The 19,281-nt window shown below is 38.9% G+C and overlaps 1 protein-coding gene across 3 annotated transcripts; it reads right to left on the bottom strand.

Moving 5' to 3' along the window:
- Nucleotides 1–252: 252 nt before the first annotated feature.
- Nucleotides 253–18,233, bottom strand: CHURC1 (churchill domain containing 1). 3 transcript variants are annotated; one of them, XR_011258320.1, is made up of 5 exons: nt 17,889–18,057; nt 10,223–10,358; nt 9,254–9,459; nt 8,166–8,239; nt 253–2,741 (listed from the first exon to the last, which is right to left on the bottom strand). XR_011258320.1 is itself a non-coding variant. In XM_069596829.1 (4 exons), exons 1-4 carry the CDS (start codon nt 18,006–18,008, stop codon nt 2,649–2,651), a joined length of 420 nt encoding a protein of 139 aa, XP_069452930.1. In that variant the 5' UTR covers nt 18,009–18,233; the 3' UTR covers nt 253–2,648. The 3 variants fall into 3 exon arrangements, 2 of the variants coding, with proteins under 2 accessions (XP_069452930.1, XP_069452929.1); XM_069596829.1 differs by lacking the exon at nt 9,254–9,459 and having other exon boundaries at nt 8,166–8,236; nt 17,889–18,233; XM_069596828.1 differs by lacking the exon at nt 9,254–9,459.
- Between the last annotated feature and the right edge of the window lie 1,048 nt (nt 18,234–19,281).

Raw genomic sequence — 19,281 nt, 5'->3', positions numbered from 1 at the left:
GACCATTTGAGTAAGATACAGCAAATTAAAACTACAGCAAACATGCTGAGCTTTGAGTTTCAAGAGCCTCACTAGGTCGACCCCAACCTGTACATCATGAAGCAGGGAAAGAAAGAATGAAATGCCAGCACCAATTCATGCTTCCCACTACGGTCCTTTCTTCCCCTTCTTACATCTCAGAGAAGGAAATAAGACAAATGCTTTTGCCTGGTTCCCCTTTACTTAAACAGAGAAATATAGAAGAAGTAGAACTGCGTTTAAGAGGTCTTTATTCTATTAGATCCACAAAAAAATGCTGTAAAATATATAAGGAAGATTGCCAAACACAGTACAATGCTGGTTTAATAATAACGAAATATATAAGTAGGACCTTACGTTTAAATTTTTTGTAATATATTGTCCCAAAACAGATAATTATAGAGATGAGGATATCAGGAAGGGCATATAAATTCATACTCTTGAACTCCAAAAGACTTAAGTTGGAAGTAATAGCAAACTCCAAGAAGGGGCAATTCAAAAACTGTAATGGGCTTAGTGCTGCTATTTAAAGTAATGAAACATTTTCTCTGCTTTCTGGATTCAATTCACCAAATGATTTCCTCAGCAGGTCAGATATAGATTTGCAGAAAGTGGAAAACATTTTCCAGGAATAAAACAACTGATCCCTAAGAACAGCTGCGTTTTCTGAATAATAAATCTTAGCCTGACATGCCTAAATTCCTCAGTGCTGTCACTGATATTCTCGACCTCTTCCTAACCTTGCCAGACTCTCACACTTCATGTGTACTGAACACTATGACTGTGAGAGCACCACTGTACTACGTGACCTGGACTCAGCTGCTTAACTTCTTTTTGCCTTAGTTTATCTGGCTCTAAAACTGGGGTAACAATAGTACCTACCCTCATGGAATGGTTAATGAGGATGAAACAAGTGCTTAAAACGGCCTTGGCACATAGTAAGTATTCAGTAAACCTCGGCTATCATCATTATTCCTGTTACATAACAAAGCTTTCCTCTGAAAGTTGGAAACAACTTGGCTCACTCCGTTCAGAGGGTCTGAGATATGGACAAGAAACAATTCTGCTTTAATGCCTGACCCTTAAGTTTTGATTTCAGAATGAGAACTAACTAAAACAATCTCATCCTATCTAGTACTTTATATGCCTTCCAAAGAATTTTACATTTACATAATTTTCAGATCTTCTAACAATACCATGAAGGAAGTATAATATCAATTTATACTACACCAATTCTATAGAAAGGGGACAATAAAGTCTAGTATGACGCTTTAATGGTTATACTGCTACCAAATGGCAGAGGCCTAAATGCCAGGTTTTATGACACCCAAGCCAGTGTTCTTTCAACTATGCAAGGTAAGATCTCTTTGGAGCAACTGAACCATTCTACTTTATTAACTAAAGTCTGTTCTTTATTCAGATTTCCCTAGTTTAACCAAATGTCCTTTTTCTGGTGCAGGATCTCATTCAGGATACTAGATTACATTTAATAGTCAGGTGTCTTTAGGCTCTTTTTGGCTGTGAGAGCTCCTCAGATTTCCTTTCTTTGATGACCTTGACAGTTTTGAGGAGTACTGGTCAGGTATTTTCCTCAATTGGGATTTCTCTCTCAACTGGGATTTGTCTGAAGTTTTTCTCATGATTAGACTGAAGTTTTGGGTTTTGGGGAGGAAGACCTCAAAGGTAACATGTCATTCTTATCACATATCAAGGGTAGTGCTATCAACATGGCTTATCATCAGTGATGTTAAACTTGATCACCAGGCTAATATCTGTCAGATCTCTCATTGAAATAAAAGTTAAAATTACTTTTCCCCCTTTCCATACTCTACTCTTTGGAAGGAAGTCATGCAAACCCATAGTTAAGGAGTTAGGAGTATCTACATACATTATGTGAAATTTTCCTATGTGGGGGATTTAACTATTCTCTCCAATATATGTATTTATTCAATCATTCACGTAGGGACTCATGAATATTTATTTTATAGTTTGGGTTATAATCCGATACTACTTTATTTTGCTGCTCAGATTGTTCCAGCCTTGGTCACTGGGAGGTTCTTTGGGGGGTTCTTCTGTCCCTTTGACATACTCCCAATCATTGTGATTTCCCTTCAAGCTCTTCCTTTTTTTGTGGCTCAGGATACTCCAAACTCATCTTGTATATTTACTGCCCCAGTCCTAGACTCAGTCACTTCTCCAAGGAGTCCTAGATTCCTTTTGTTGGAACCAAGATGTGGGCACTAGATGTGCTTTCCATCCTAGTTATTTTTCAGCCACATAACAGCTAACAAAGATGCCTCATTCTGGCTGCACTGATATGCACTGGGAACTTTAGTAGAAGAGCTCAGCAATTTCCTAAATTACTTTTTTTGTGGGGGCAGTGGGGCCTGCACTATACAGCTTGTGGGGTCTTAGTTTCCCAGCCAGGGACTGAACCCTGGCCACAGCAGTGAAAGTGCCAAGTCCTAAAAACTGGACTGCCAGGGAACTCTTTTTCTTTCAAAGAACAGGTGAGTCTAAGCAGCAAAAAATAATATGCAAATAATTTCCATTATAAGCTAAGCAAATCATCGGGCTTGCTGCATTGTAAACCAACACAACAGTGTTATTACAGAACTGCAGAAGGATCCTTAGAATAACAGAGTCATTTGTCGGGGGTCATCCGGGAGAATGCTGATAGTATCTTCGGCTTTACCACATAACAGACACAGCATGGTATATTCCTGGAACAAGAGAAAGTGCACAATTACCTTGAGGAACCAGCAGAAACAGCCTTCATAACTTTCTCTGGTAAACCTGTCCTCTGTAAATTGTCATGGATATACTATCTGTACAGTACATCAATTTCTTCAACTTTCTTCCTATAAGTGAAGTCTTAGGTTTAGTCTGTGTATCCCACAACATTTTCTTTATATAAATTGAATACATGCTGATACTCTATGCTGTAATTACTATGTATACAAGAATGTCATCTTGGAAAGGCATGGCTATTTCCTGGATTTAGAAAACACATATACTGGGCTTACTTAGTGCTGCCATTTAAAGTAATGAAACAATTTGAGTGTGCGCCCCTGAGGACAAATTTCTGGTCTTAGAGCCGTTCCTTTCTAAATTATTCAACGCTAATATGCAACAGAAACGATTTTTAAAACAACAAAAAAGGGGAAAACATTTCCAAACCCAAAAGGCTTTTATAACTCCAGAAAAAATAAACAATTATGTTAAATCCACTAGTATCTCATGTCTCATATTTAGATAGCTAGTTTTCTAGAATTTGATCTTTCTAAGGAGTTTTATGTTTCCTGGACTTAACAAATGTCCAGACTGGCGACAGAAGGTATTTTGTTTAAAGCAAAAATCCTTAGGGAAAAGTTCTGTTTTTATAGCTGTTCCTTTCTAGAATTTGTAATATGGTCATAAACTATAGAAACATATTTCTTTCAAATCTTTTACTCAAAAACCTTTTATCTTCTTTAGGAAAACAAGCATCTACACTAAATCTGTTAGTATTTCCACACCTGACATTGAGATTGCTGGCTGCCTGGAAATTGATCAGTCAAGGCAGTTTGAGTTTCATGGGTCTGAACAGTCACTAGAGAGGGTCACAGAGGTAAATAGTGACTACAGTACAAAGACTCAGAACCAGCAACTGCTACCATTTCTTGCTAGAGAGTTCAGCAGGAGGACTTAGTTACAGTAGCAGAAAGACTGTTTCTTAAAAGACCACATTTAATTTTATAGTCTATTCCACTCACACAGTAGAAATAGAGGCTAGAGCTCTGCAAACAAATAAGAGTCTCATTAATCAAAAATAGTTAAAATCCACTCTCTCCAAGGTTTTTCAAATTCTGCTTTTACTCACTAGACATTATTAGTAGAATGTCAACCTCTCACTGGAAAAGAAGAAGAAAATAATAATAAAGCCAATATGGGAAAATATGTGAAGCTAGACAACTATTTGAATTTTCTACCAACCTACCCAATGACAAGTTTTCTTTAAGTGCCTAAAGGCTCTGTAATATGCCAGGCACACTGGCAGACATGGGAAAAGGCAAGAACAAGGTCTGACCTTGCAAAATTTACAGTGTAACTTGACAGAAAGAAAAAACCTAACATATGGTATAATCTGGAAAAACTGTTACATCAGTAAGACTGATTATACCTATAATCTTTAATTTATAGGCAGTATGGAATCCAAATTTCATTGCAGGTCAATTATTTGGAATGCAGAAGCAGTTTCCCACAGAAGTAACATTACACAAAGCAGTTAGGTTCCCAGGGAAATCCAGAGAGTCTTTTAAATTTATACTGTACAAGTCCTATAGAATCTAACCACACAGAGAAGTGTTTCTGTGGGAAAATATGCCTAGAATTCTCACTTGGGATGCCAGGAACATATCTTCTCATGCTGCCAAGACTATGGGATCAGGACACTTTTCACCCAAACTGGCCAAGTTAGGAGAATCAGAATTCCCCCTAGTCATTCACAGAGATCTTCAAAGATTCCACCTGGGCAAAGCCTGTGGGGAGTGATCTGGAAGAAATGCTGGGATGGGTGGAATCCCCTTTGGGCAAGATCAGATCCTGTGTTTTACGTTGAGGGTCCCATAGGCCTCTTCCCTCTATTACTACCTGCTAATTCTGACCCTCAGTCCTCTCCTTCCCTGGTCCACAGACAAAGAAAAAGCCGTCTCAGTTTCCTTCTTCTTTACAAAGGTAAATATATAGCCCTTTTAATGAATTTTAGGGTGATATAAAAAATACAGGATGCCTGTAATCACGTACAACTTATTTTCCATTTAAACTGTACATATGTCTCTACTTTCCCCTCGACACTTGCCATCAGAAAATCTTATTTTAACAACATTGTTAAAAATGAATCTGTTTACAAACAGAATCTTTATCTTTTAGAGCTTCATACTGAAATATTTACAGAAGTAGTAAATGTTGGGATTTGCTTCCAAATAGTCCTGAGAGGTACAAATAAAGCAAACTGAGGCTGAGAACTGAAGACTACTATGCTATTCTGCCTTCTTCTCTTTTGCACACCCCGTGGCATGCAGAACTTCCCTGACCAGGGAGTGTCCCTGAGGCCCCTGCAGTGGAAGCACGCAGTCTTAACCACGGGACCACTGTAAGTCCTCGTCTGCCTACTTCTGATTTAAATTTCTCATAAGACATTTCAAACAAAGCAAAATATTACCAACGCTGGGAATCCCACCCTGAACCTGAACTACTATTGGAATAAGATGGAGGCTGGAGTGGGGTGAGGCTAAGGGAAGTAAGTCACAGCAGCTGAGAATGAGGACTCCTTGGGATCATCAGGCTGAGATGGAACTAACCAATTGGCTAGTCACGAGTTGGGGGCTGCAATAGATACAAGAAGAGTTCAAAAAAGGGCTGGATTACTACGAAGCAGAAGGAGACACAATTTAAGTACAGCTTAAAAGAGGTAAGATTTAGTTAGCATGAACATAGTGAAAGGGACAAGTTAAGTAAAGGAAACTGCACGAATAAAAACAGTGAAACGGAACAGGGCAAGTACATCGCATAAGGAGTAGCAAAGGAGTGGCAGGATGGTGTGTTTCCAGAAGATTAATTTGAGGGCATGACTACAGTGTGGAGACTGCTGCAGTACTTTAGGTTTCAGCGGTATGGTCCCTCACATGAAGCGTGACAGTGGAGCCAAACAAAAGAAAGAGAAACAAAGGGCGAAAGGAGGGCAGAGGGAACGTTAGGGTTAGAGGAGACCCGGGACATGCCCTGTAGGTTTCATCAGAGACTGAGTATATGTGTGCTCAGCATCTGAGAGAGTAAAGAGAAGGTTCCTAGACCAGAGACCAAAGCTCAGGAGAAAAGATGTTAGGGAGAAATAGGAAAGGAAACCACAGAGAAAGCAAGGGAACTGTCAAAATGATTTAAAAAGAAAAAAAGTCTAGCACTATGGACCCCAGAAGATAAAATGCTCCAAAAAGACAATGGTTAAAAAAACCAGATCCAGAAAGATGTTAAGAGAGATGAGAAGGTAAGGTCATAGGATTTGGCTACATTATAGGGAATCTATGAGAATAATTTCAGTAAAGTGAAAATGAAATTTGAAAGTAAAGTGAAATTTGAAATTCGAAAGTAAAGTGAAAACCAATTTTTAGATTGTTAGGAGGAGCAAAGGGAAATAAGGAAAATAGGGTAAAGAGCTATTCAAGTAAAGAAGCAAAAGGAAGGAGAGAGATGATCAGAAGATGAATCAAAGCAGCAGCTGAGTGAAACAAAAGGATTCTAATTTACTTTTAACAAACAGAGAAGAACTAGATATATTTAATGTAAAAATGCTTTAAATCTCACTGAGAAAAAGCTAGGAGAGAAGGTAGCATGAAGTTCCTGAGGAAATGCATTGTGGGGATAACAGAGAGGAGGAAATAAAAATTTCTACAACAGGAGGGAAGGAGGAGAGACTAAAGCTGGGACAATGCTATGAATGGTGTGCAAAAGGAGAGCAGTGAGAAATGAGAGAAAGGGAGGCTGCGAACCCAGGGAGAACCTTGGGATGGGAAGATTGGACAGTATACTGGAGCCAAAGACAGTTATTCTAGAAAAGCCAAAGAGGTAGTCTGAAAGCATCATTTTAAGACAAATATGCTGATAGCAAAATAAAGAACGTGGGGCTGGCAGGGAGTGGATGTTGGGAAAGAGGACTGGAGGTAGAGTCCAGTCTAAGAGTTTATTCCCAAGAGAATTCCACACTATCTAGGCATTGTGACTATAGCCATCTTCCTTTCCCTTCTTCCTACCCCAGAGAACTTCTGGGACAGCTTTGAAAATGGCTGTGCTCAGTCATAAAGGAAAATCTCCTAGGCTCTGGTCTCGTGGTGGTGACACACTATGGCTCAATGAGGGCATAAACAGGCAATCTCACGATTCACTTAGGGACTCTAAAATCCTCACAGGTGCTTCAAGAACCGCTGAAAAATAGCTATAAGCACACCCGTCCTCCCATGAATGGAGAGAGATGCTCCTTTAAGTCCTTGACATGTTCACTCCCCTATTTGGCCACTACTCATTCACTGAGATCTTGATTTTGCCCAAAGAGACACCTATCATATAAGAATCTTTGAGGCATAATTTTTGGATGCTGGGGAGATGTGGTCAGGATGTTATTTAGATGGACCACAAGATATTAGACCAGATTCTGACAGGTGACTAAGTGCCTTCTTCCACACTGAAGTAAAAATGAAAGTGGTTCTCCTGTACTATTTTATAAGATTCTACTGTAGAAGATTTTTTTCCCTAATCATGGTAGTACCAAAAAAAAAAATTCCCTTGACAGTAAAAAGCTCTTACCTGACGTTTATATCCTATGAACATGTAGTTCACAGGAAATAAGTAACTCAATCTGAAGCCTTGAAAGCAGAAGCAGTGAGGGATGGACATGGATGAGTGTGTCCTTGGGCTTTCCAGTTTGTCCTTGGCTCTCCCCTACTGTCCAGCTTTTCTTCCTCACTGTTAGATCTGTGAATCTTCAGCAAATGCAGGCCTATACCAGCCTGTAGGATTTTGTAGAATTCTTCACATGCTCTCACAGTTGTATAAGGACTGATCTTTTAATAGATCCCTATTCTCTACCCTTACAGTGATTCAGCTTCTCTCCTCCAACCATGATACACCTATCGTGTTAACTTAGCAAATAATATTCAAATATCCTATCAAAATTGAAACCACAGAGTTGCTGACTACAGTCCTACAACAGAAACAGATAATCTCACTATTACGATTACCATGCTCTACAGAATGGTGGCAGTGGGCAGATCAACACTTAAAGCCAACAATTGTGCAATCAAATAACTGGGTAGAGAAAAAAGAGGCACAATGATAACCTTATAAGAAGCCATAAGGTGCTATTCTTTATAAGCAAAAATGACAGGACAGCGATATCATCTGTAAGGCATGCATTTTGCTTTGTGACTCTTGTGAAGACAGGTTTGAACAGATCAACCCACACCTAAAGTATCTGTCTCAACTTACACAAGTGGAAGAGAGGGACGGTCTCCTCTAATATCTGCAAGCACTTCATTTATGAAGATTATACCTAAATTTGTCAAGTGTACTCTTATCCCCCTTCCCCTCAATCACACCCACATATATACATTTACCTGAAATTCATCCATGATACTGAATGTATACTCATGCCTGGCTATTACGTGATGACAATTCTTACAAAGATCTGCTGAAACAGAGAGAGACTTAAATAATTAAATCTTAGATGGTGTCTGAAGACAGTAAAATTTCTATTCTTAGCATGGTATTGCTTTAAAAGAATCTTAACTCTGTCAAATTTAACACAAAGGAAACCCATTGTAATGTCCCTCTTGATAAAAAAAATACAGACCCTATTACACAGCAACACTATATAATTAAGGGCCTGAACTCAGAGACTTAATGTGCAATTCCCACTGGAAGCTAAGGTAAGCAATTAACAGATATGTGTATTTTTTAAACTAGCTGGACCTACCTAATTATACAGGAGCTTTTATTCTCAGGAATGATAGAAACTGTGCTACTACCCAAACATAATCAAAAAGTTAACACAAGACATTAAAGTGAATTTAGCAGTAACAAGACTCTAGTAAAAACAATATTGTAATAACTATGATATATTGAGTGCTTATTATGTGCCAGATACTGTTTTAAACACTTTTAATCTTCTCAAAAACCCAACAAGGTAGATACTATTCTTATCACCTTTGTGAAGTGAAGTGAAGTCGCTCACTCATGTCTGACTCTTTGCGACCCCATGGACTATACATGGAATTCTCCAGGCTAGAATGCTGAAGTGGGTGGCCATTCCCTTTTCCAGGGGATCTTCCCAACCCAGGGATCAGGTCTCCCACATTGCAGGCAGATTCCCTACCAGCTGAGCCACCAGGGAAGCCCTTTGCAAGGATAAGTAAAAAAACGCACACTGTGTGTCAATAACTAGGAAGACCACGCCAAGTTAGGAAGTGTTGGAACCAGAATTCAAAACCAAGCTTTCTCACTCCAGAGCCTTCGCTTTTGACCACTATCTTCTAAGTGTTTTATTTTAGAAAAATAAAAATTAAATATGCTAAAAGAAAGAAGAGTCTTCTAATATAGCACATTTTTCTATTTTCTGACTCTATTCTAAAGGCTTAGTGTCTTTTTATACCCGTCTTTAAAAATATCATTATTTACACATTTATTTCATATAGTCAGAACATACCAAAAAATCAGGAGACAATCAAAAAGGAAATGTGACTAGTTAAAACAGCTGCCACAATATCTCAGCAGTAAAGTCTGCTGCTGCTGCTAAGTCGTTTCAGTCGTGTCTGACTCTGTGCGACCCCATAGACGGCAGTTCACCAGGCTCCCCCGTCCCTGGGATTCTCCAGGCAAGAACACTAGAGTGGGTTGCCATTTCCTTCTCCACTGCATGAAAGTTAAAAGTGAAAGTGAAATCGCTCAGTTATGTCCGACTCTTCGAGACCCCATAGACTGCAGCCCACCAGGCTCCTCCATCTATGGGATATTCCAGACAAGAGTACTGGAGTGGGGAGCCATTGCCTTCTCTGCACTAAAGTCTACATGTTCGTAAATTTACTCAGAGATTCTTAGTGCCAACCTCAGAACTGATTTTTTATTATACATAGTTATTTATTTCATTTCCCAGTATCAAGGATGAGGAACATCGCATGAAGATGGCACCATCCTTACAGCAGCAAAAGAAACGATAGGCTGACAGTAACAAAAGAGAACAAAAGCTATAAAAGCAGAAATAAGACTTAAAAAAACAGTTTCTCAGAGCCATTTAGTATAAGGACAAACAGCCCTAAACACTTAAGAGCTGCTGAAGCACATCACTGCATTATACTATAATAGAAGGTAAAAATTCACATGGATGACCCTAAGTTTAAAAAAAGTCCCTATATCTTATTTCAGAAGACACAGTCTTTAAAGATAAACAAAAGAAAACTGGTGCCTAAATCATAAGCTTCAGCTATCTGCAAGTCATTTATGTGGAATATATGATGTTGCTAGATACATGAGATGTTACCTATATTCTCCTCTTAAAAAACTAGTGATTACGTGTTGCAATATGGTAGTAATATAGACCTCATAATACTTTGCACAACCTAGTTCCCAAAAGATGACATCTGCTAACAGACTTAGATGTTAAAAAAAGTCTACTTACGATCATAGGTAACTATTTCTTCTCCGTCTTCCTCTTTCAAAGATTTGTTTGTGATCAGCATAAAATCTCGCTTACTGCACACTGCACAGCCTGTAAAGTTCAGCAAGAAAGATCCATTTTCCAGGCAGATGTTACCCTAAAATAAGAAAAATAGGGATTTAATTTTCTTTTGAGGGGGGAGATTTAATTTTCTTATATTTCAAAATCCTTGGAGAAAATGATTAATAGACTTAAAGTCTCTAGAGGCAAAAAACATGACCACAATTTACTTGCTTGAAGTTTATGCCAAGTAATTTTTGAAATTACTAGCTTTCCTCTAGAAGTATTATTCATAGTAAATAAACCTGAGGCAGTGTTAAGGCTGCAAGTCTCTGAAGTCTGCAACTGTGAGAGAAGACTAAATGCAATTAGGAAACAACTTTAATGAAGTTTTAATATAACACATGAAAAGGAAAAGTTAGAAAATCTAATAGCCAACACCACTAAATGAGGTATCATAAAACTAGAATGAAAATTTAATCAAAATGGAAACTCTGAGCTAATAATAAAAATGATCTTATGCAATGTGATACTCAGTTGACTGTTGAAAAAGCATTTTCTCAAGCCTTAAAAATATCAGAAAATAAATACAGATAAATAAACTTTCAGCTCTTATAGATACCAGTCCTTAGGATATGTGTGATTCAAGCAAAGAAGGGAATTTCTGCAATTCATCAGATTGACACCATGACATTTAAAAGAGAAAGAAACTGTAACTAAGAAACTAAATAACATATGTTCCTGGCTCAAGTGAGGCCTTTGCTAAGGCCTTACTAGTAATTGTTCAGAACTTAATTAATTCATAAGCAACCTAACTGACCTTATTTATTTATACTGAAGTATAGTTGATTTAACAATGTTGTGTTAGCTCCAGGTGTACAGCAAAGTGATTCAGTTATACATACACATGTATCTATTCTTTTGCAAGTTCTTTTCCTAGTTACATGATTGTTGTTGCTGTTCAGTTGCTAAGTCATGTCAACATGACAACAGCACGCCAGGCTTCCCCTTTCTTCACAATCTCCCGGAGTTTGCTCAAACTCATGACCATTAAGTCAGTGATGCTGTTCAACCATCTCATCCTCTGTTGCCCACTTCTCCTCCTGCCCTCAATCTTTCCCAGCATCAGGGTCTTTTCCAATGAGTTGGCTCTATCAGGTGGCCAAAGTATTGGACCTTTAGCTTCAGTATCAGTCCTTCCAATGAATATGCAGGGTTGATTTCCTTTAGGATTGACTGGTTTGATCTCCTTGCTGTCCAAGGGACTCTCAAGAGTTTTTTCCAGCACAGTTCAAAAGCATCAATTCTTCAGTGCTCAGCCTTCTTTTACAGTCCAACTCTCACATCCATACATGACTACTGGAAAAACCCAGTTTTAACTATACGGACCTTTGTTGGCAACATAAGGTGTCTGCTTTTTAATATGCTGTCTGGGTTTGTCATAGCTTTTCTTCCAAGAAGCAAGCATCTTTTAATTTCGTGGCTGCAGTCACTGTCCACAGTAATTTTGGAGTCGAAGAAAATAAAATCTACCTCTGTTTCCACTTTTTCCCCAACTATTTGCCATGAAGTAACAGGACCAGATGCCATGATCTTAGGTTTTTTAAGGTTGAGTTTTAAGCCAGTTTTTTCACTCTCTTCTTTCACCGCCATCAAGGGGCTCTTTAGTTCCTCTTCGCCTTCCACCAGCAGAGTGGTATCATGTGCATACATGAGGTTGTTGATATTTCTCCTGGTGACCTTGATTCCAGCTTGTGATTCACCCAGCCTGGCATTTCACATGATGTACTCTGCATAAAAATTAAATAAGCAGGGTGACAATATACAGCCTTGATGCACTAGTTTCCCAATTATGAACTAGTCCACTGCTCCATGTCTGGTTCTAACTATTGCTTCTTGACCATACAGGTTTCTCAGGAGGCAGGTAAAGTGGTCTGGTATTCCCATCTCTTTATGAATTTTCCACAGTCTATTGTGATCTACAGTCAAAGGCTTTAGTGTAGTCAATGAAATAGATGTTTTGAAATAGATGTTTTTCAATGAAACAGATGTTTAGTGTAGTCAATGAAATAGAAATTCCTTCGCTTTTTCTACAATCCAACAAAAGTAGGCAATTTGATCTCTGGTTCCTCTGCCTTTTCTAAACCCAGCTTATATATCTGGAAGTTCTTGGTTTATGTACTGTTGAAGTCTAGCTTGAAGGATTTTGAGCATTACCTTGCTAGCACGTGAAATGAGGGCAACTCTATGGTAGTTTGAACATTCTTTGGCATTGCCTTTCTGAGGCTGGAATAAAAACTGACCTTTTCCAGTCTTGTGGCCATTGTTGAGTTTTTCAAATTTTCTGGCATATTGAGTGCAGCACTTTAACAGCATTATCTTTTAGGATTTTAAATAGCTTAGCTAGAATTTAATAAACTTTGACAAAAAGCCTGTTGAGGTCTGAACTGTTACTGCCTTGAATCCAGAAAAGTTGACTGTCAAAGACTCCAAGAAATTAAGGAATTTTTTAAAAACTCTTAAAAGAATAAACATCTAAATACCATGTTCAAATAAATTATTAACAGAACTCTGAGCAGAAGTGCATACATAAACACAGGCACTTAATACAATATGGTCTAACCTCTGTAATCTGACCATATAAGCAGGGCAAATGTGAACTCTAAATACTGAAGGAAGAGAAAAGATACCTATGTACATGTTGTGAGGTAAGGAAATAAATTCTTGAAATGGGAAAATGCAAGTAAAGTACCTAAGAAACTGATGGGGCTTTCTCTAAGGGCCCTGGTCATTTGAAAGTGAGGGTAACCTTCATCAGTGAGGCATGATTATTTTATTAGATAAAGCAAGATTATTAATGTCCAAATTTGGGAAAGAAAATTAAAGAATACAGTATTCAGAGAAGCGTTTGAGGTTTTCACAGCAGGAGGAAAGAAAAGAATAAAATCTAAATCAACTCCACAGTAATAATAGTAAGCTATAACAGTTTCAAGAAGATAGGAAAAAAGTCAAAAGTTAACAATCTTTAGAAAGTGTGATTCAGCCAAATCCTGACTGAAGATCTGTAAAGGTATACAAATACATAGGAAAAAATGGTTAAATACTATGATGATTAGTATGAAAGTATATTATGATAAAATCTTACAAATTTGAGAAATCTGCAAAAATATTGACAAGGATTGGGCCAGTTTGTTTCTTTCAAAAAACTATTATTTCAGATAGTATAACTTATCAGTGTATACGTTTTGACAGGGAGTACTTAAAAATGGAAAATATAGTTTTTAAAGAACCAAATTTTAATTTTGCTGATTTCCTCTATTTTCTATTTCATTCATTGCCACTCTAATCTGTATCATATCTAATGCTTGCTTTGGGTTCAGTCTGCTCTCACTTTTTCACTGTCTTAAAGTGGAAAGTTAAGTTACTGATTACAGATTGTTTTTAAAATATTTATTTATTTGGTTGCTCCAAGTCTTAGTTGTGGCATATAGAATCTAGTCCCCTGACCATGGTTCAAACCCAACACCCCTGCACTGGGAACGATGAGTCTTAGCCGCTGGACCACCAGGACAGTCCCCTGTGGTTTTTGTTTTTTTTTTTTTAATAGACATTTTAAAATGCAGACCATCATTTTAAAGCATCCATTTCCATACAACTATTTTACAAATTATATATCAGACTCAGCATTTAATCAAATATGGTTTGATGCTGAACAACAATTTGGGCTTCCCAGGTGATGCAGTGGTAAAGAATCTGCCTGCCAACACAGGAGTCGTGGAAAATTCCCTGGAGTAAGCTATGGCAACCCACGCCAGTATTCTTGCCCGGAGAAACCCATGGGCAGAGGCACCTAGCAGGCTATACTCCATAGGGTCACAAGGAGGCAGGCATGACTGAGCAAAATGCACACGCACACAGCAATGAGTACATGAACTTTCACAGCTTAATTTTACAGTAAAGTATATAAAACAATTTCTATTTTAAACATGTAACCAATTTACACTGATTACTTCCCTCTGATTAGTCTAAATTTATGCTCCATTTCTGTATGGCTTGGACTTCCCTGGTGGCTCAGACAGTAAAGCGTCTGTCTACAATGTGGGAGACCCGGGTTCGATCCCTGGGTCAGGAAGATCCCCTGGAGGAGGAAATGGCAATCCACTCCACAACTACTGCCTGGAAAATCCCATGGACAGAGGAGCCTGGTAGGCTACAGTCCATGGGGTCGCAAAGAGTCGGACACGACTGAGCTATTTCACTTCTGTATGGCTGCTACATTACTAAGAATGTTAAAGCTGAAACTTGAACTATATGAAGTATAGGTTTCATTTCTAGTTTCATATAAAAATGTTTTATTACAATTTTGTGCCTAATCAGTTATTTTGGAAAATGCAGTAGAGTTCTAGTTCTAACTGGTTTGCTAAATGCTTTTCTAAATGAAAAAAGTAATCTGCTTCATAGATGAGTAAAAAAAGTTGTTCAAAAAATTAGTATGGTTCATTTCCAATTCGATTCAAGTCTGACTTCAAGTTCCTGGTGTAATATTACAAACAAGAGGGCCAGAGCTCTGTAAGAAATCTAGGCTGTGAAAAACATTCACCACCAAAGTCCAGACATTTAAGGAAACCAAGTGAAATGAAAGTCGCTCAGTTGCGTCCGACTCTTTGCGACCCCATGGACTATACAGTCCATGGAATTCTCCAGGCCAGAATACTGGAGGGGATCTTCCCAAACCAGGAATCGAACCCAGGTCTCCTGCATTGCAAGCAGATTCTTTACCAGTTGAGCCACAAGGAAAGCCCAAAGATAAACAATTAAATATTTATTACCTACTCATTCTGCATTTAGACCTACCCAACATGTTAACCCATTATTTTTCTCTGCCAAATTTTTGGAATAAGTGGACTATACTTGCTACCACCACCTTAGTACCTTTTCCTTTGCTAGGTTCAAGCAGAGTGGCTTCTGCTCTTACTGTCCTTAAAAATATCTCATGACTTCAAAAAATCCCAGAGTTGGAGGGATCCCTGAGACTTCAAGATATCATTTAGTCTCTACTGAATGAAAGGAAGAGTTCAATTTCTCTAAGGTTATCCATTCCATTAAAAAAAAACAATCTGTTAGAAAGTTCTTTATTCTGATTTAAAGCCTATAGCCCCCTAACAACCATCCACGAATTATTTCTGAATCTGCCTTCTGGAATTTCAAATAAAAGTCCAATTCTTCCTCATGACAGTTTTTAATCACTTTAGAACAGAATAAAAATCAGAGAAAACTGCTTCAGGCACTTTCCTGGTTTTCCAATCACCTCAAAGCTTTACTTTTATTTTCTTCTTCCTATACTTTTATTTTCACTTTCTAAATTCATTTAATCCTTGAAGCTCAGTTCTTGATAGTGGTTGATTCTCTACATTCTTTTCCTAAGTGAACAAATTCTTCCTGACTCCTTTATTTGGTTGACTCATCTGTTTGAATCTCTTACCCAAACTGTCTTCCTATATTTTCAGCCTATTTCTGGAGTGTTACAGTTTCAACCTCAGGTGAAACATGATTTAAAAAAAAAAAGCAATCTGATCATTTGTTCCCCCAATTTTGTTTCTCCTTCCCATATGGCTCAAACTTCTGTAATACTTCCAAACTTCCCAGCTGCCTAGATAGAAAACTCTTGAGATTATGAATGCTCTTCCCTTCTTCCCTCCTACATTAAACTGGTTTAGTCCTGTTAATTCTTTCTTTGATATGACGTCTTCATCATCCCATGCCTGTACTACAGCTGCCATTTGGTTTCCCCAAATGCTCTGTAGGGCTGTCCTTTTACATTTCCCCCCATCCCATCATCTCAACATACAACCATACGATCCACTTTCCTATATAGCAGGTTTCAGAGTCATTTCCTTGTTCTTTTTTTTTTTTTTCTGGATGGCTGCCCAAAGCCTAAAGCGTGCAGTCTAAACTTCAATATAATTTTTGTCTTCTGATGAGCTCAACTCTTAAAAATCCAACTATATATATATATATGTTTTTTTTTTCCCCTGGCCTCACCTTGGCATATGAGATTTTAGTTCCCGAACCAGGGATTGAACCTGTTTCCCCTGCAGTGGAAGTGGAGGCAGGGAACTCCCCAATTTAATATCTTATATTATCCACAACAAACATCTTCCTCATGGTGCTTATAATGTGCAGTTTTCAGTACTGGATTCACAACAATCTCTCTTTAAACTTAAAAAAAAAATGAAATAGACCATAGTACAGAAAAGTATGCGAAATGTAAAGGCATAAGGCCTCTACCTATTAAGTGTCTGCAGGACCGCAGTTGTGATAACCAAAAATATCTCCCGCTATTGTCCAATGTCCCACAGGAGGCAAAACTGCTCCCAGTTGAGAGCCACTGCTTCATTCACTCATGGCGTTCCATTCTATGACCACACATTTTTCCAGCCTGGCAGCCCACTCCAGTATTCTTGCCTGGAGAATCCCATGGACATCCCTGGCAGGCTCCTCTGGGAAGAGCAGTCCATGGGGTCGCAAGAGTCGGACACGACTTAGCGGCTAAACCACCACCACCACAAACAATGCTGTTATGAACATTCTTATACCAGTCTCCAGGAACATGCATTTATTTCTCTAGAAACAGAACTGCCAGGTCATTCAGGATACATCTTTTAACTTTTTTTTAATAATGCTAGACCTTTACTTTCAGAGGTTATACGATATGAGTGTTCATGATGTATTATAAAACCCTCCCAAAAGACTAAGTATTACTCAAATTATTAAAGAGACAGAAGCAGCCTATATGAGAATCCTTGTTATTTCCCCCAGTCTTCAGTTCTTCCTTTCCTTTTCCATCCTAGTCACAACTATCCTTTAAGTCTCAAATGAACTCCACCTTTCTTTGAGGAGAACACCACTATTTCCTATTGCTCTCCCCTTTCTCTACACCTGAATAGCATTTAGGTACTAGCCATTTTTTGCTAGCCAAGTGACCCTGTAAACGTACGCTCTTCGACGGCTGGCAACGAAACACGCATACAAATGTTCAGTCAATATACGTTGAACGAAATGAGAGTAAACAAGCTTCGCAATTTCCTGAGCTTGAAAGGAACAGAGATTTAAAAGAAAGTTAACAGCAAGGAAACCAGAATTCCAGTCTTGCCTTTCGTACTAACTAGAATGTGAACTTTTGGCAAGAGATTTCCCGCCTCCAGGCATTAATTTCATCAGCAAAACTGGGTTAGAACAGATGACTTCAGAGATTCCTTCTAGCGCTCGAATTCGGGAGGAGCACTGAATGCCATCAAATCAAGCTTGAGGATAAGACCAGGGTAGGGGTGGGGGCTTCCTCTCTTCTCGACTGGGTTGGTGGCGGTGGTAGGGGTTTTTTTTTTTTCCTCCCCTGGAGCTCAAGAGAAATTAAACGACGGCTGCTCCCAGTCTCCAGGGTGGGGATCTGCAGGAAACGACGGCTGAAGGCCGTCCCCACTGTCAGGCGCCTAAAAACAGCTACCGGGTCACTGGATGGGGTGGAGCGGCTGAGTCCGCCCCACGCCAGACCTCCCAGGGGTACGAGAAGCCTCAGGGGCGGCCATGGGCCAAGGGAGCGGGCAGTTTTCGGCGCCCACTCGCTCACCCGGTTGGGATATTCCTTCTCCACACAGTCCACACACATCGCGACACAGTTAACAGCGAAGATCCTTCGGTGCTTCCGGGAAGACGAAACCTCGCGAGAGTTCAAAGAAGGTCGCCGCATGCGCCCAAAATACTAGATCCTGGAGTATTTGATCTCAGGAACCAATTCCAAGTCTCCGCCCCTTAGCAACGGTTGTTAGGGCAGGGTCTGGTCTCTCAGACAACAAGAACTGAGAGCCAAGAGGACTTAGGAAACCTTCCTTATAGAGCGGAAGAGACCATGGACCTTGTGGCGGGAAGGGGAAAGGGATCTTGGACCTCGCAAAATTCTAATAGGTGCCTTCCTGAGGCTAGGCTGACAGAAAGGCAAGTCACAAAACTCACGAGAGGGAATTCTTTCTCACTTCCTCGACTTACTCCATATACATAAAGCTGAAATTATAATTTGGATACATTCTTATACCATTTCTTAGGGCAGTGAGAGTGATAGTTCAGATCTTGGCAGGTGAATAAGCAATAAATGAAGTGTTTGGGAAGAGCCACTTATATATAGGTCTGCAGAGAATATCTTAAAAGTGTTAATAAGAAATGACCATCCCAGAGCCCTCTGGAGGAAACCAAGGAAATAAGTGGTTAAAGGTCTTATCTAGGATAACAAAGCTACTCAGCCAACCAAGATAGGACTTGTTTCCTACCCTGGGCTCTGCACCTTTTTAATACAGTAGCCAGTAGCCACATGTGGCTATAAAAGCACTTTTAATGTGGCAAATTTGAACTGAAATGTGTTGTAAGTATTTCCTGCACACTAGCTTTGGAAAACTTAGTATGGAAAAAATGTGAAATATTTCATGAGTAATTTTTATATTGATTACCTGTTGAAATAATGGGGCTAAATAAAAATTATTAAAATGAATTTCACCTATTTTTTAAAATTGGCTATTATAAAATTGAAAATTACGCATGTAACTTGCATCATATTTCTACTACTTGGGGCTGGCCTATACAGTTCTCTCTTGATCAATTTTTAAATGTGTTGTCTGTTTTTAAAGCCTAATGCCAACAATTTTACTAACTACTGTATCTATTTTATTCAGTTTTATAGACATTTGTTGAATGCCTCACTATGCAAAGAATTGTGGGGACAACAGAAAGTTGAAAAATACATTGTTCTTTCGTACTATCCAGATATTCACAAGAAAGTCTGAGAGATAAAATGAGCACAAATAGATATAATTAACTGGCAGATTGTGGTGTCAGTTCAGTTTAGTTCAGTCGCTCAGTCGTGTCCGACTCTTTGCTACCCCATGAATTATAGCACGCCAGGCCTCCCTGTCCACCACCAACTCCCGGAGTTCACTCAGACTCACGTCCATCGAGTCCGTGATGCCATCCAG

This window comes from Ovis canadensis, chromosome 7, assembly GCF_042477335.2.
Source record: "Ovis canadensis isolate MfBH-ARS-UI-01 breed Bighorn chromosome 7, ARS-UI_OviCan_v2, whole genome shotgun sequence".
Taxonomy (NCBI): Eukaryota; Metazoa; Chordata; class Mammalia; order Artiodactyla; family Bovidae; genus Ovis; species Ovis canadensis.
Note: the sequence above shows the minus strand (reverse complement) of the source record. Positions and strands in the feature narration are given on the sequence as shown.

What these genes read in the sequence shown, in the direction of transcription:
- CHURC1 (XM_069596828.1), bottom strand. Translation starts at nt 18,008, where the DNA reads ATGCGGCGACCTTCTTTGAACTCTCGCGAGGTTTCGTCTTCCCGGAAG. An exon ending in AGAAGGAATATCCCAACCGG is followed by an intron (nt 10,359 to 17,888) that starts GTGAGCGAGTGG and finishes TTCTTATTTTAG; the next exon opens with GGTAACATCTGCCTGGAAAA. An exon ending in GTATCATGGATGAATTTCAG is followed by an intron (nt 2,742 to 8,165) that starts GTAAATGTATAT and finishes CTCTTGTTCCAG; the next exon opens with GAATATACCATGCTGTGTCT.